General features: G+C 49.3%; 4 protein-coding genes across 4 annotated transcripts; 1 reads left to right on the top strand and 3 right to left on the bottom strand.

The window, feature by feature from the left end:
* Positions 1 to 2,667: 2,667 nt before the first annotated feature.
* On the top strand, positions 2,668 to 3,270 carry NCS54_01490400 (Hypothetical protein; the record flags this gene model as incomplete). The annotated part of the gene is made up of 3 exons (XM_053160025.1): positions 2,668 to 2,795; positions 2,849 to 3,040; positions 3,096 to 3,270. 3 exons carry the CDS (start codon positions 2,668 to 2,670, stop codon positions 3,268 to 3,270), a joined length of 495 nt encoding a protein of 164 aa, XP_053016000.1.
* Positions 3,271 to 11,495: 8,225 nt separating this feature from the next.
* NCS54_01490300 (Hypothetical protein) lies at positions 11,496 to 12,140 on the bottom strand (the record flags this gene model as incomplete). Its single annotated transcript, XM_053160024.1, has 1 exon — positions 11,496 to 12,140. The coding sequence occupies one exon, from the start codon at positions 12,138 to 12,140 to the stop codon at positions 11,496 to 11,498; it is 645 nt and encodes a 214-aa protein (XP_053015999.1).
* Positions 12,141 to 13,640: 1,500 nt separating this feature from the next.
* Positions 13,641 to 14,673, bottom strand: NCS54_01490200 (DDE-Tnp-1-7 domain-containing protein; the record flags this gene model as incomplete). The annotated part of the gene is made up of 2 exons (XM_053160023.1): positions 13,975 to 14,673; positions 13,641 to 13,913 (listed from the first exon to the last, which is right to left on the bottom strand). The coding sequence occupies exons 1-2, from the start codon at positions 14,617 to 14,619 to the stop codon at positions 13,641 to 13,643; spliced, it is 918 nt and encodes a 305-aa protein (XP_053015998.1). The 5' UTR covers positions 14,620 to 14,673.
* Positions 14,674 to 15,650: 977 nt separating this feature from the next.
* NCS54_01490100 (CoA-binding domain-containing protein) lies at positions 15,651 to 16,178 on the bottom strand (the record flags this gene model as incomplete). The annotated part of the gene is made up of 2 exons (XM_053160022.1): positions 15,651 to 16,018; positions 16,070 to 16,178. 2 exons carry the CDS (start codon positions 16,176 to 16,178, stop codon positions 15,651 to 15,653), a joined length of 477 nt encoding a protein of 158 aa, XP_053015997.1.
* Between the last annotated feature and the right edge of the window lie 247 nt (positions 16,179 to 16,425).

The raw sequence follows: 16,425 nt of genomic DNA, 5'->3' as shown, positions 1-16,425 counted from the left end.
GCAGTTGCATTTGTACTAAAGTCCCCATGCATTTCCCACGATTCAAAGATGTAACCCAACTATGCAGTCTGACTCTCCCCTGCTGTTTCCGCGTCTTGATGTACACACACTCTCTTGTGCCTCTTCCAATCCGCTCTCTGGTGATCTTTTCCACAGTATCCCACTGTCTTGCACCGACCACACCTTTTGATCTGTTCCCTCGTCCCACATATCACGCAGCACGTACCTGCAACCTCCGACTCATGCCCTGCTCCTGCCTCAAGCATCTCTTCCTGAATAGCTTGCCGCGTCTCGATTTCGAATTCGACCTTCCCCCACACGCCACTGACGATGACCGCTACATGGGGATCGCCGGCTTTGTGAAGATAGGACATTGGTGTCTGCAGAACAGTTGTGATGGGCGATTCGCAATTGCCGCAAATGGAATTGGACGCCGCGCGACAAGCGGCTTCGTGCTCCTTCATGAAAGGCAATATCGCACGCCGGAAACGGTCGTGAAAGGATGACTCTTCGCGAGCTTTGGACAGGGGGGGTGATTAGGCTCTCTGGGACCGGATGGCTGAAATTTAACCCCTCGGCTACCTTGTCGCAAAGGAACTGGAACCGAACTGCGCGTGTGGTCATGTTGGCGATACGTGGCGGCCTATAAGCTCTGTAATTGTGACTAGAGTCAATTGAACGGAACGCAAATTCTCTGATCGTGAGCTTTTGGGGGAGAGGGGGTGGGGTCCATCTTAAGATACCAGGCTCATTTAGAGTTTTGGGGGCATGTTTCACAAAGACCTGCTGCACGTTTCAGCCTAACATCATTGACACGGTGTGGTGAGTGGTAGACCGAAAGCAGCAAAAAATCCAGTCTCCCGTTGGGATTGCATCGACATATATAACTTCTAATCATCTACTAAAAATACGTTTCCATGCTTAAATTCTATCTTCAATTTCGTTCCTCAAGGCTCTTTCTGGGCAACCCGCTTGCGGGTTGCGTCTCCTGTTAATGATGTATCGCGAGGTTCCCCTCACATACTAGTCATGTGATAGGGGTGGTGTGGGGCTGGGTACATTTGGGAGGCTTCGCACAATTGAAGGTAGAGTCTGATCTTTTGGAGGGCCATCGTTCGGCACAGACCTACAGCGAATGCCCGGTGCTCAATGGCAGGGACACGGAGTTGTACCATCATCGAACTCAACCATTTGACATTACAGCACTGGACGGTAAGGATAAGTGGACCATGTACCGTTTTAAGAAGCACGTCTGCGATACTTAGGAAGCCCGGTGCTCAGAAGATTGGCTCGGCCAACGACCGGTTACCGTCTCCCATGAACTTTGACTCTATCGCTCCCAGAACTAGGACTCTCCCTTACAATCAGATGGCGACTCGATCCGAATTAAAGCAAACCCGGAGGACAGTACTAAAGGGAGATATATTCTTTTTAGTATTGGAAGCAGATGCCACTGTATTCTCCGAAAAATCGCGATAAAGCTTATTGGAAGCATCATGCTGCGCAAGGTCTGAAGTGGAGCAGGTCAATGACGTTGGCGTCGGCAGCAGGTCCTTGGACAGGGATTTTGCGGGGCCAAGCTCTGCTGGCTATTGGCCGTCTTGGGCGAAGCAAGTAGCAAGGTCAAGATCAAGAACGGTTAAGACCACGAAGATTGATTGGACCAATAACGTGTGCTGTTACGCACAAGTGTGTCAACACCATCCTTGAGCAGGTGGGGGTGGTTGATGTGGCAATATTCGCGCAAGTTAAGCGTATCATATGATACTCACTTTAGAAGCTTCTCAAGTCATTCAGAACTCCCTTATATCGCGCCAATGCTCGAGGAATTGTCTCGGGTGGATTGTTGTGTGTATCTGCTGAGTCAAGTTGAAATGTTCCCAGGAGAACTTTTGCGCAAGAGCCTTTGGATCTTGCGCTTGCATGCAAGTGACTGCTTGATCGGTACTGTCATCAGCGAACACTCAGCTAATACTAGCTTGAAGCTGTCCTCTTTAAATGTGTGCACCAAAGGCTTGGGCTTGGGCTTGGGTTTGGATGTGGGACTTGGACTGAGCCGCCACAGAATCCTGCCCAGCTAGCGCGTCGATCCAGGTCAGGCAAATCCAGGCATTGTGTACACACTCAGTGGCGTGTATACATGAGCCGACAGTCATGATCGGCCACATTGCGCCACTAGTGCCACAGCTCCCGCCAGTAGAATCCCCCGGGAAGGAGATCGATCTCTTGTGACAAGTACGCTCGTACGATCAATCAGCTGATCGTGATGAGCGAGTACATGATTCTGGATGCACGAAACCGGTGGCTGTTTGGATTTCATGCACACCAAAACTGCGATGTTGGGGAAAGGAGGTGGTGAAGGCGTTCTAGAAAACGCCATCAGACCACCATCCATGCTACGAATGCACATCTCGAGGGAGTGAAAGAATTGTCAACAAATAGCTAGTTAGTTCTATTATGATCTTTGGTTTTCACATCATGCAGCGCAGCACGCCGTTATGGTGTTATTATAGCGGAAACTTACTACCTTACGCTCAGTCAGCATCGGTAGACACCGCGTTTGAGCCCTTGTATAAGAACAAGACGAAACGGAGCCTTCATAATTCTTCATGCCCCACTCTACAAGGCCAGAATTCCACATAAATTTATCGTTGAAAGTCACGGCTCATGAACTACATCCCCCCCGGTAACTCGGAAAACCAGAGCGACGACAATGTGTCGACCTCAGGCTCGCCAATACCATTCCTAGCAGTATTTGGCAGTATCCTCGGCTTTTTGTTGGTATTTCTCATCTTGTACGACACTGCTTTCAAGTTCTCGCCGTTAATATTCATGCTAATGAACATAGCTACATGGTAAGATCACGATACCACCATCGCCAGCCTCAGCGAGACATCGAGGCCGCGACGAGCAAAACGAAGGTTGTATTTGATCTGCAGACGCTGAACAATGTCAACCCGTCACGCCAATACAAGGCGGTGAAGGTATTGAAGAAACAAGTACCCCCGACTTTATCGCAGCCCAGTTCAGCTGAAGTCTGGTAAGTTTACCTTCTAGAAACCGAGACTTTCCTACAAATACTCACACAAGTACAGTGCCATATGCCTCGAGGTACTTGTAAACCAAGACTATGTCCGACGACTGAGATGCAAACATGTTTTCCACACAAGTTGCATCGACCCTTGGTTCCGAAAACACCATGTCGACTGTCCACTATGCAAGTCGATCTTCATTCCAAATAGGCTCGACGATCCAGAAGGCGTTCATTAGGTAAAGTTCCATTATTGGTACTAGAGGCGTGTTCAATTGGAGGTGACATCAAGTAGCGAGGTTTTTATGAGGAATGTTCTGCCTGCAGCGCCTTACTTATAGGTTGGGAATACACAGATGCTTAGTTTTGATGTACTTTGGACAATTGTAGAGAGTGATTTATAACTGTGATGAACTACATAGTGTATAGCCCTAATCACGTACAAACAGCAAGTAAGCACTTCCATCGTCCGCCTGATTGCCGGCCTGTTCATATAGCTTTCTTTATCGCCACTCATACAGTGTATCGTCGATATTAGGCGTTTCCTTATATATCTTAATCATTTCCGGTAGGTCCGCTATAAGTAGTTCTTTATCACCATTTCGTCTTCCATTAAAGAAGGTTATAAGTAGCGGGTCGTTCCAACCCTTCAAACTAATAGGCGGCATGAGTGTCTTCTCTCTTTCAGTGCACTTTGCGGTATAATCCTCGTTCTACCTTAGTTCCCGAATCCTCCGCGAGGCTGCTCTCAGTTAGCTCTCAATCAAGCGATTGGTAGAGTCGGAGGTTTCCTCGCTCTCACATGGGTTGTTGAAAACGCTTGCTAGCACCCTGATGGAGGAAGGAGCGGTATGATTTGAAGAAGACACCCGTCTGATGGAATGTTGCAGCATGTATCAATCTTGGCTATTAGCAATGGCTGCCTGGAGACCGGAAACCAGCGTGTACAAGGTGATATTGACCTCGCATCATTTTAAGTCGGAATCCCCACGAAGAGGAGACTTAATACCCTGAGTATACATAATCTAGGTCTCGTATCCATGTTAAAGAAGGTCAATAAGTTTAAAACTTGGGATTATACCGACTATTTGAGTTGCCTGTTGGCAATGCTTAACACATGCAACTCCAATTCATGGGCAAAGCTATTAAATCTGTCTCTGAAGTCGGCGTGAAGAATTTTCTAAATCAGACCAACAAAAGTATTAAGCGACTCTTGAATATTTATTAATGAGCACAGAAAGAATCGCTTTTTCACACCAGCCGCCACCAGCACCGCGAACATATTATACATTCCCCCCACCCCAAGAAACTTAACGCGGATACATCAAGCTCCGACATTCTTCCTCGTTGACTCGTTGTCGCAGGGTAGGCATGATCTTCGCGGCCTCATGAAACAACTGCGTTAGTAATCTACCGGTAGCCGTATGCTTTAAGTAACTCTGCGGGATGGAATACCCCGCACAAGAAAAAAAAACCTCAGACAACAATCAATCAACACACTGCTGCTGCTCATTATTCTTTACCTGACCCTTGATCCTTTTAGCACGCTCAGTGCGACACTCGTCCATCGGCGGAGACAACGGATTAAGTAATCTGCGGTTCTCCAGCCCCAGGCAGGGTACCCGTTTCTCAAACACCACATAATTTATCTCGCTCGCCTTCTCTAATACCTCACCACTATCCTTGGCAGGAATACCGTGCTTGGCCCCCATGTCACCACCCACGAAGATAACCATCGGTGCCGCAAGAGCGACTCCACAAGGACAAGTCATTATAGAGACAGCGATGGTAAGCTGGAATGAACCCGGCCACCTGCAGATTCGCCTTAATGGTTCAGTGCGTCATTGGGGAAGCCTAGGACCATCCCAACCCAGGTGATGATAGCGATGAGAGTGATGACAGAAGCAACGTAATTAGTAAACAGGCCGGCGTCCTGCTCGATAAGGGTTCGATTAATCTGGCGTTCTCGCACGGCTTGAACGATTGGTCAAGCATCAGCTGTCCACAAGCGCCAGAAATACGGACTGTGCCGGCTGACACTTTGTTGATGGTGGCGGCACTTATCGAAATATTGAACTCATCCTAGCCCTCTCTCTTGCCCTCCAGCCGCTGTCGTCGTGCTGATGATCCAGTCTAGCGGTAGAGGGTTATCTTCGTATTACGCCGTGAGGTGGTATTGACCCGCAACAATGATGAATTGATGCCCTGGACCACCGTAGTCCATTCCCTATTTTTATTGAGCCAATTTCGCGCCACAAAGTCTTTCTGCTCTTATGATGACTATACCTGTGGAGAAAACTCCCATCATGAAGCTAGTCTCGTAGAAATTGTATGTGTCTGGCACATAGATGACAAAATTAGCAATTGTGCTCTGCGCGAGGGCAAACCAGCCATTAATGATTTTATATATTCGCTTTTCGCTCTTTATATTCAGTCTCAGAAAATAACACGTCTTTAGCTCTGGTTCTCACATGGCAAAGTTGAACGCCCCCGCTTGTCGACTGCAAGGGCGTCGCGTTGGGCGAGCAGTTTATTGGCCATATCTTCCACGTCGCGAAGCCAAGGAGGAAATGCTCGCAAATCCAGGTCAAGGGTGTATTTTAAAATGGTATCTTCCTCCAGCTTAGTTAATTTCCGTAATTCGGGTATGTTATCGCCTCACGACGGTTTACCGAGGAGGCAGCGATCGAGTGTTGCATGATTGACTTATAAACTCTGGCTGCAGCTCCGGTGCTAAGTGATCGATCTTGTGTCACAGCTTCAACAGCCAGCACCAAATTGAGCCTCCTTTTTATTCGGGGCGATGCTTGTTGATGGCGGAAAACGCGCCTGAAAGTTGATGGTCCCCGTTGTCGCGCTTATCTGCCTCATTCGCTTTTCAAGTACGTTGCGCCTCATTGTCTCAACGTTTACTCACCAATCCAATCTCAGTTTAAACACGAGAGTTAGATCTCCATGTTCGTCAATCATTTCCACATTCACCAACGTAATGTCATTGAGCCCTTTGTTTCCCTGGTTTTCAACACTCTTACTCCCGCTTCATTAATGTCTTTTGTATGGAAAATCCAACGATCACTATCAGTGTTCATCGTGAGATCAGGCTTAAGGAGGCCCGCTTGCGTCGATCCATGGCACGCCTGGATGTCCCCCAGACCGTCATCCTCACCCTCGCCATCACTGTCGCTCCTATAACCTTCGTCGACCCCATCGAGAGGCGTTGAATGTACAGTCATTGCGTTCGGGAATATCGACGCGCAAACACAATTGTGAGATGTCTCCAACTGCTCATGGTGAGCCCTTTCTGGCAGTTGGCGATGCTCAGCCTACGAAGAATGTTAGCACTCGTCTCTTTTGGCATTCAGTTATCCAGGCGGTTGTCTAGTCATTTTGACTAGGATCCGCACTCAGGGCCTTAGATATCTGACCTTGCACCCGCAATGAAACAAAAACTCGGCCGACCCCTACTCAGGGGGTTAGGTAGGTGAACTACGCAACCGCTCTCTTCATCAGAGTGGTTGACAGAACCTGTAACGGCGTCGCTCATGTAACTATGTCAGCCCATGGAAAAACAGCAGAATGACAAAATAAATTAGTTAAAAAAAAACAAGATTTAAAGCCCCACTTTAAAGTCGATACGTATTTTATAGTTATTTTTGTCACCTATATAATTTAGTGTAGGTTGACAGTGGTTACGCGAGCAACGCCGTTACAGGTTCTGTCACCCCCTCTCTGAGGAACTCAGAGAGTGGCAGTGTAACTTGCTTACCTCGCCCCCTGAGTATACCTCAGGTGGGTAGGAGAAGGTCATCGGCAGTGATGGAAGAGAAGCATGTGATTGTGGTGAAGGTCTCATTTCACCATTAAACTAGCAAGTCAAGCTAGTGAGATGCTGCCCACCACTTTACAGAACGGTGAAACCTTTGCATCAATGACTTGTGCTAGTAGGGTGGAAGAGGTGGTGTGGGCTTTAAGTTTACGGCGCTCACCGATGCTTCAGCGACACTTGCGGGGAAGTTTATCTTAACGGACAGACCCACCAGTGCTCTCAGGGCGCTCGAGTGTATACATGAGGGTTGCGCTAGAGCCTTTAAACTCTCCGTAGGAAAATTTTCAACGTGGAGGTGACATAACGCTGCGAGCAGGTCCCTGAAATGTGTGTAGAAGCGAAGTGCGTACAGCTTGGTTAAGTGGCGTGATCTCGCCCAGAAGCCGCACCCAGCAACGCGCTTTTAGGAATTCCGCTCAAGTCGGTCGTTAGGGCGTACCGTCTATGCTTCGTAGCATTCGACTGCAACAAAAGCGAAAGTATCTACTAGATGCTTTAACATTTATTATAGAATCCGGTCCCGGGCAGGCAGAGAGAGTGCACTTCTGCCCACGGCCATTGCCTGCGGCGTGGTTCCACTGTAGCTTTGGCCCTAAAAGTTAAGCGAGACCGTCCACCCGTATTGCAGGGGTATTTGATGGCTTAGCCTCCGAAACCTATCGGCCCCACAGCGATGGGGCGGGGATTCGGGCGGACGGCACCGAATTTTGGGCTAAAAGTATGGCTGTCCGGCTTGAGCTCTCGTTCGATTGTCTGGAACCTCGGACGCGATACCGCACGGTCTAGACTCGTTGCATCAGCCCATATTGTCGCCGCTGCGCTTCCATGTATCAACACCGGTTGATGTGAGATATTAATGCTAAATTTGACGAAGTTGACTGCTTTGAGAAAGTCGATTAAGATAAAAGCTGCATTGTATTACTTGTTCCACCAGAATCAAACGAAACATCAAACTCAATTTGGCGCGTGAAACCAAAGACAACCTTTCATCCCTGCTATACCGCAACTACAACGAGTATGAGTACGGTTGATTTCGACGTTGATCTCGGCGTTCTCTATAGGGATCAGCAGGACTTACGGTTTCAGGTGAGCCATGCCATGCAATAATCATTCCATGCTTTTTATACTTTCACCATCTGGTCCAACCCCTGTGCATTTACTCGAGTTTGTTGAATCTCCAACCCTCATTTCGTCTTGCTGCTGTCCACTCTGAGATACCATTTGCATTATTTCTATCCCTATGCAATGGTGTGTGTAGAATCATATAACTAACTAAAACTGCTAGCTGCCCTCCGGCTCGCCGCCTTATCGAGGTATATTGCCCGAGTACCCTCGATGCCGTGTTATATAACTTAAGCTAATTTAGACATCTCAATAGAGAACCTGATATTTGGTAATGATCGGTACGGGGATAGCTTACCAGTAAACGAGCTCTTGTCACTAGATGACGAAATGGCATTCACATCCCCTCATACCTGCATAGCCAACTTCGGTCAATTTTTGGACCAAACAGGGACTCCAGATAGCCAGAACAGCGGCGACAGCAACTTCAGCAAAACTCAAATCCAGCCGAAGGACCTTGTCAGCTCAGAAAGCGTCGACTCAGTGGGCAACCAGCAATTATCTAGTGCGGATCACTTAGCCTGCCCATTACCTCAGAGCAGCGACCATAATAGCGGCCTTGACGTGAAGTTACGCACAGCATCACGCAAACGGAAGAAGACAGCTTCCAAGAAGCCAGCTGTCCCCAGAGCATTGTTACACGCGCGTGAGAGTCACAACCAGGTGGAGAAGCAGTATCGAATCCGATTGAAAACCCTTTTTGAGAAATTGCTGGCTGTCCTGCCGCTGTCTCAGCTACAAGGAATTAATAGTTATGAGTCTAGTGGTTGCCGTTTTAGCAGAGGTGAAGTGTTAGATGCCGCGAGGCAGCGCATCTTATGGCTGGAGAAGGAAAACAGCAGGCTGACCTTCGAACGAGGCCAGCTACTTGCGAATTTGCCCACAGCAAGAAATTATACGAGAAGCGAAGAGGGGAAGTAATCAACCAGCGGAATGCAAGCTAAAGCACTCTTCTATTATAACCGACAACCGTCCCTGTCTGCCGTCTGTCCCATGTACAACACTTGTTTGTATCTGTTATCGCTTTCTGCCAGTGTGAGAAATAGGCGGTTCAGTCCAGTCCAGACACCCTGGACTGGACCGCCTATGTAACAGGAAGCACTGGACTGGACCGCCTGCCTTAACTGGACTAGTGCCAAGGTCGGACCAAAATTTGGTATGGCGATCAAGTTTCGGTGTTGTTGTGCCTAGTTATGCTTCAGCAGCCCCCTGCGCAGCCGCCTGCGCAGCCAGCCTGCCGTACGGCCAACTTTTTACCCAGCAATATCTGCTTTATAGATTTCGAAGGTATGTATGCCGGTCAAATAATCATAGTTTCCACCAAACTCAACCAATCAGATTGCACTATTTACTCACCTAACAATATGGGCCTTAAATGGGCGGTCCAGGCGGTCCAATGACCCTGGACTGGACCACCTGGTCCAGCAATTTTTCCGGACTGGACTGGACTGAATAGGCGGTCCAGTCCAAGAGCCCATTATGGACCGCCTATTTCCCACACTGCTTTCTGCATCTAAGGCGTCTTAACTCTACTCCTTTCTAAGCACGCGCTGTTATGTTTGGTCAATTCTTGGCAGTTTGACTTTTCCAAGAGATCAAATTCAATCAAAACTCATACCCTGAAGCACCTCGGCCCAACATTTCGACAAGTATAGCAACCCTTTTATCCTCCGGAACGGTTTCTAGATGGCGTTAAGCGGGTTGGCGTCAAGCGGAGTATGAAAAGAAATATTCTGGTAGTGGACCAATTGTGGCTCTGGGTCATCAATAAGAGTATGTGAACCCCTTATCTTCATTAAAACCAAACTCCTCTAGGAGCTAATTACCACGTTGATGCTGTCACCACGGTCACGTGCTTCTCGATGGGAGGAGTATGTGGGTTGTCGCCGCCCACACCACAGAGCTGATCTGGACCAGACCTTGGACGTTCTGTTAATCAATTTTTGAGATAACGGGTCCCTAGAACACAAGTTCAACATCGCTCTGATTCAACCAGCGATATTGTGAATATAATAATTCTTCGAGCTACCAATGACCTGTTATGCGATCCAGACAATCAACATCAACCACCAGTTCTTAACTCTCTTGTCCTACATCAATGCTTTTGCAAGTCCCCCTGTTTCTTCAGTCATCTTCTTATACTAATTTGAAGCCAAGAAAATCCGTCACGCTCTGTCACTGAAACTACTCTCCGATAGCCCTTACGTCGAGTAAGCCACGAGCAATGATAAGCAAGACCCCATGCGCACCTTGGAAGTTTATGTGAACTGCTGTCCTCCTATTTACGCTCTAACCCGCCACTAACAATAATGATCTCCTTGATGTTGAACAAAGAATACTAACGGGCTGCGAAGCGGACCGACAGAAAAAGTATGCCGACGGTATGGGCAGCCTAAATGCTATTATTCATGCTAGTAACTGTGGTATATGTGATTGCACGTTTCTTCGATCGGCGAGCAAAAGATTTCTCGGACTTTAACAGATTCGAGTCAGGCACCACCGGCGTTCTTCGCCACACCGTTTGGTCTTAACGCCAACGGGTTGGAGACGGCAATTCCCCTTTAGTCCTGGCCCATATCCTGCGCTACCTAGTGCCGTTATTCGTTCCCATCGTCGGTATGTTTATTTTGCTTGCGTTGCTGCTGGTTCAGAAGAACTTTGCAACGACTTGTTTCTGTCCTTTATATTTGGAAGATTTGGTGCACAAATTTCGGCGGATGCTGTACCCTGGTGTCCAGGCCTTTGGATGCCTACAGCTGCTCTGAAAGAGGAAATGGACGACTGTGCACTCGATGGGGTTGTTACAACTGAACATTGCACGGGTTGGCCAAGGTGGTATGTGCTGTGTAGCTCTATATTTCGGGCCTAAGCGGTCGTAACATTACCTGTCATCTTCAAACTTGTGGCCAAAGACGAATGTTTATCAGTATTCTCGGATATGGATCGGAAATACAAAATTTCAAATGCTTGCCTTTGAAACTTTCTGTATTCATCCCATTAGGTTTGACCCCATAATCAGAGGATCTCCTTAACTGCGCACGGGCTACCATTGGGAATTTTGCAAGTATCTAAACCAATAATGGCTAGTCTCCTGCCTCACTCACTAAAAACGCGATAATATCTTAATGCATCCTTGGCGGTCCTCTTAGCGTCTTAGATAGTGATCTAGCAGTGGGGACGGGTACGCGTTGGTAGCCCCTGCGCAGTCAAGGAGATACCCCACAGGTGTGACGAAAGGTGGCACATGGTTCACATAAACGTCACTATGTAGTAATATCAAAGTGCCCCCATTTCATTGTCATATCAGGAAGCAGGGCATGTTTCGGAGAAATCCATAGAGGAATTCAGTTTGCGAGAAAAACCAAGTGAAGAACCAAGACGCTGCTAAAATAAATAAAAAAAAACATTTCCCAAATGCTGCGATGATCTTTCCGTTTTTTTTTTTTTTTTTTTTTTTCTCACTCTCCCTTCATTAATTTTTCTCAATCCATGACCGTCGTTCCCGACTCCTCTCTTTCATTTCTTCTTATCGTGTCTCTTATGGGCTCCCGGCACCGTCGTAACTGTCACGGTGGTATTCTGACCCGTCTCGGTAACCGCATGGACGACTACATCCTCGCCAAATGGCCATTCGCCTACCATATCCCCGATAGTGTCATACTCGGCAAAGTCGGCAGGGTCTAGACACTTCTGGGCCGCGGAGAAGGCATCGGCTCGATGGATGTATGAGCCCTCGATCTCCGTCTCCTGCACACAGCCCGTGCGATCCTTATTGTAGTCGATTGTCGTCTGCACCACATAGTGTAATGATTCGACTCCCCTTGGAAGCATTACAGAGCCATCTGGATTCGCTGGCAGGGACTCGTTGTTCGGTGTTGTGTCGACCCCAATCAGGAAGACCTGGCCAGCAGGCGCTTTGGCGTAGACAAGGACGCCATCGCCATGCTTCCACTCCTCCGAGCTTGAACGCGTGGCATACTCTTCGAAGTCGCCTGGCTCATACCTAAGTTCGTGTAGTGCCCTGGCAGCAAAGGCTTTGGCAGCTTCGACAGTGGCGTGTGTACCAAGGATGTAGACGGAGCGCTTGGCTCCAACAGAGTCCTCATGATAGTCGATAACGGTCAGAGTGGTGTGGAAAAGCAGCTCTGGGCTCGTCGACATGGTGGAAATTTGTGTTGTATAAGACCACTTCGATCGAATGGTTTTGTCAAGTCAAGAGTTTATGGAACAGGCATAGGAAGAGAGGGCGAGAGGCAGTTGTCTTTAATACGGAGCTGCCGGGTATTCTGCGTCTGCAGTAAAACCATCCTGTTGGTTGGGGGGGTGGCGCTGTTACCACTACGTGAGGCGCTTCTTCATGTGATGCGACACTGGTAATCAGATCAAGCTGATGCTCTTGTGACGCCTCGCGCGCCGGTATCCCCCCATAATAATCCAGCGGTGGTGGGACGTAAAGTTATTGCTAGAGATTAAGTATCCGTGGGTCTAGGTTCCAAGAGACCCACTATTCTATTGGGCGGTAAAATCCTTCGACACCTCACTACCCCGCTTCAACGCGTTTTACCCGCAAAATTGACCCCCTTTCTTGTGTAGTCAAGCACTTGCCCCTTATCCTTGCTAACTGTGATACAGACCAGAATGCCCTATCCCTTTAAGGTCATGGTCGGCGTCCTGGCTGCTCGGCATATTCCCCTCCCCCGCAGCCGACCTCAGCGTGGTGCCCGGAGCAAGCCTCTCTCACTGCGAGTCGCGGCCACGGCCTTTGGCATGTCAAAGAGTGATGTTCAACGTCCTCTCAAGGCTTTGGAGGCTTCAGGAAGACCTGCCTTTAGTGACAGGCCTGTTGGCGGGCCACAGAACCTCGATGACGCTGAGGATTGTGCCTTGGCCGCCTACCTTATGTGACTTGAGAGGAGCGGCTTCCCTGCTACTCGTATCCAAGTGGAAGCAGCTGCCAATCTCTTGCGGCGAAGCCGCACGCCTCTAGCCGGCTCTGTAGGTGAGGGTTAGTACCTTCGCTTTGTCAGAGACCACCCAGAGCTCCAGAAGAAGAGTCTCGTACGAGCCCTTTGACCGCGACCCTGCCGCCTTCAAGAGTGGTGATCTTGGGGACTTGGAACACTTCTTCTCCGAGCTCTCAGACACTATCTCCTTGAGTGCGTTAAGGCTTCGTGAGGGTCACGACAGGGGGTCCGGTCCAATTAAAATAGCGAAAATTAGAAGTACTTTAATCCCCACCTATTTTCTATGGTGATAGAAGTCCCAACAATCTTGTGAGTTACAAATCGCAACATCACATTGCTTGCAGCCGTAAGATGACCTCTTCAGCCCCTTCCTTTTCGTATTGCCGTTGACGCCGGCCAATGGCTTCCTCTTGCTTCGTGACCTAATTTGACCGCAGCGGAGTCCTTGACAAGCAAGGCAAGGGCTGTTTTTCCCTCTTTTGACGCGTTCATGCAGCTCCATAGGCGTATTTTCGTCGCCAGCTCGAAATCGCTTCTTAGAATGACCAGTCTAATATGCCGCAATAAGGTCATCTATAAGGCGGCCTCGCTAGTTACTTTGAGACCGAATTTTCTTCCACTTTGGCTGCCCATGAAGCTGAAGAAGATAGCTGTTGATGAGGGCTGTGTCAAGAAGGAAGGTCCAAGCTATAGCCTGCTAAGGGCCGCGACGAATTGAGTGACTATAGCCTCGTGATGCCCTCAGTTGGTCGCCACGGTCCACATGGTTCATCTCATCGTTGTACGTAGCGGCGATAGAAGGGATCGCAAAGGCCTTGACGGCTTCGTCACCAAAAAAACGCTGTATTGGCCGTGCGCGGGCTTGATCTGTATTTGGCCTCTTCCTCTTCCGTATGACAAGCTCGTCGTCTTTGAATACAGTAGATAAGAAGAGCACGAGGGCGTTATCCTTCCACGCGATTTGGTTGACCTAGGGAAGAGCAAGTCAAATTAGGAGGGGCTTTATAGGTAAATTTGACTTGGCTTGCTACCTTATTATCAACTGTTGGAGCCATTCTGACTTCATTGAACTGAAGGAGCCTCCGGCCGGCAGAATCATCGCCTTTGAGCTTCGCGAAGGGGGCGTAGATACCACAGTTGCGGCGGGCCGTGCCTATGGCCCCGTGGCCGTACTGACGGAGGCTTCTAAAGAGGTCAGCGGACGAGAAGAGGTTATCAATGAAGACGTGATATTTGGCTTTTGGCAGCTTGTCAATAAGGGCAATAACTATGCTTTGTGTCGGATTGAGGCGTGTGGAAAGTCGCCTTCTTCTCTGAGATCGAAGCCGCGTTACGAGGCTAACTGGACCGTATCTCTTTTCCGGCTCGTGCCAAAGCCACCGCAAGAAGAGGCCTTTTTGCGCCGTGGCCCAGATCTTGAAGCCCACGGGGATAGGCTTATTTGAGACTCGTGTTGTCGGGTATGACCTTCCTGTATAGCGGATCATACACTCGTCCACAGCGATATTCGTGCCCGGCTTGAGGAATTCAGTTGACGCGTATTGTAGGTGCCGAGACCACTCGTCAGCGGCGGCGAAGACCTTCGCAAGGCCAGCTTTGGCAGCCTCTTTGGCGAGGCTGAAGGGGTTGAAGAGCCGAAGGTGCCGATGAAGTAGTTGAAAGCGGTCAAAAGTCATGGCTTTGAGGATTGAATGATCAGAACCTTGGTGCCCCAGCCGGGAAGTCTTCCAATGGTCTCGGATTGTGATTTCCTTATGGATTCCTATATGAATTAGAAGCGCAAGCCATAGATATATCTCTGGCACGGTGGTTGGCTTCCAGCTGCGAATTCGAGCCCGTGGCTTCCAGCTGCGACTGCGAAGCAAATGGTCAACCCAGTCATTCGTATATTTAACCCATTTAGCGACTAGGAAATAAGGCACAAAGTGATGGAAGAGGTCAAGAGGCTTCTGGGGCAGCTCTTTGACCTCGAGGTCGCGATCGGGCACCATCACCGGGAGGAAATTGGTGCCGCAGCTAGGGGCTGGGTTGAATACAGGCCAGCAGGTGAACTCGGCTGGCTGCTCGCGACGGCTATTCTCTTTCGTAATTATAATACTTGGATTAGAGGCACTCAGTGCCTGACTAGAGATTGATTGGGAGCTCATGAGTATCTTCAAAAAGATTTATATGGTGTTTTAGGTGGAAAGAATTAATGGAGCACTATGCCGTACCCCTCTCGTACCTACGTCATGACTAAGGTCATGTGGGTCAAGTAACCTCACGAAGCCTTAACGCACTCAAGGAGATACTTACTGTCCACGGCCGTAATCGCTAGGCCATTTGCATCCAATTCCAGTGATGACCCAGCCGCGGAAACACCGCTGTGATAGGGTGATTTCGACAGTGTTAAGCAGTGTTAAGGCGTGGTGGAGCGGACCAGGTTCACCGCCTTGTGCGGGGTGCCCTGACGGGCGGACAAGTTTTTGGGCCAATGGGAGGCTGTAAAAGGTGCGGCAGCCGTAAGCTTGCGGCACGCGTATCAAAATGGTGCGGCACCCCTATCAATTGCCTTCTAAAATGGCGCCCAGGCGCCAGCGTATCAGTCGCCAGTAACTCGCAAGCTGAGAGGGCGGAAGCATGCCAAACTTAGGTTGCTCGTGAAATATGATATGACCATCAAACTACGTGTTCTTTAGTCATGATTCTCTGCCCTCCAATCGAGCTCTTACAGCTTCCCAGCTGCTTTCAGTCCTCGCTCACCATCCACTAAAATGCACCACCCTTCGTGACCCCGGCCGCCATCGCCAGCCACGACTGCATCGAATCCGCCTTGCTCATTGGCAAACTTGAGGACGTCATCGTCAAAGCTACCAGGCTGCAGCCACGCGGACGGGATCCCCAGCTCCTTTGCCTCCTGGAGCACCTTGAGGGTTGCCGAGGGGGGAGTGATGACTGAGATGGACGTCTGTTTGGGGTTGGGAAGCGCCGCGACGCTGGGGACGGTGGGATGGTCCTTTTCCAGAGCAGAAATAGTTGCCGACCCCGGATTGATGGGAGTGACTGGCAAGTCATGATAGAGATACCAGGCAAAGACTATTCAAAACACTGTCAGCCCAACACGGCCTTGATGAGTAGGTTATTGACATGGATCGGACCTCGGTGGCCGAACTTGGCGGGGATTGAGCTTAGCACCCACCACCGCGAAGGCGGAGGGCGCAAAGAACTTGCGAACAGTGGCTTCGGTGGTCATCATATCATAAAGTCGGCTGAGCACTTGGCTAGCAGGATAGGTTGTGTCTTCGGCCGTTAAGGATTGTCAATCAAGGGTGCAGGAATTCAAGGGATGGTGTAGGTTCCGTTATCACCCACGCCGCGCTGCGGGGCAGCCGCATACACCGATCGATCACTCCATCAATCTTGAGTGCTTGTGTCATGTGTAAGGCCGAAACCGCGGCTGCGAAGTATAAATCAGTCGATCCTGCTGGTGCATCTTTTCTTGT

The sequence above is a fragment of the Fusarium falciforme genome, chromosome 13, assembly GCF_026873545.1.
Source record: "Fusarium falciforme chromosome 13, complete sequence".
Classification (NCBI taxonomy): Eukaryota; Fungi; Ascomycota; class Sordariomycetes; order Hypocreales; family Nectriaceae; genus Fusarium; species Fusarium falciforme.
This window is presented reverse-complemented; position numbering and strand designations above follow the sequence as displayed.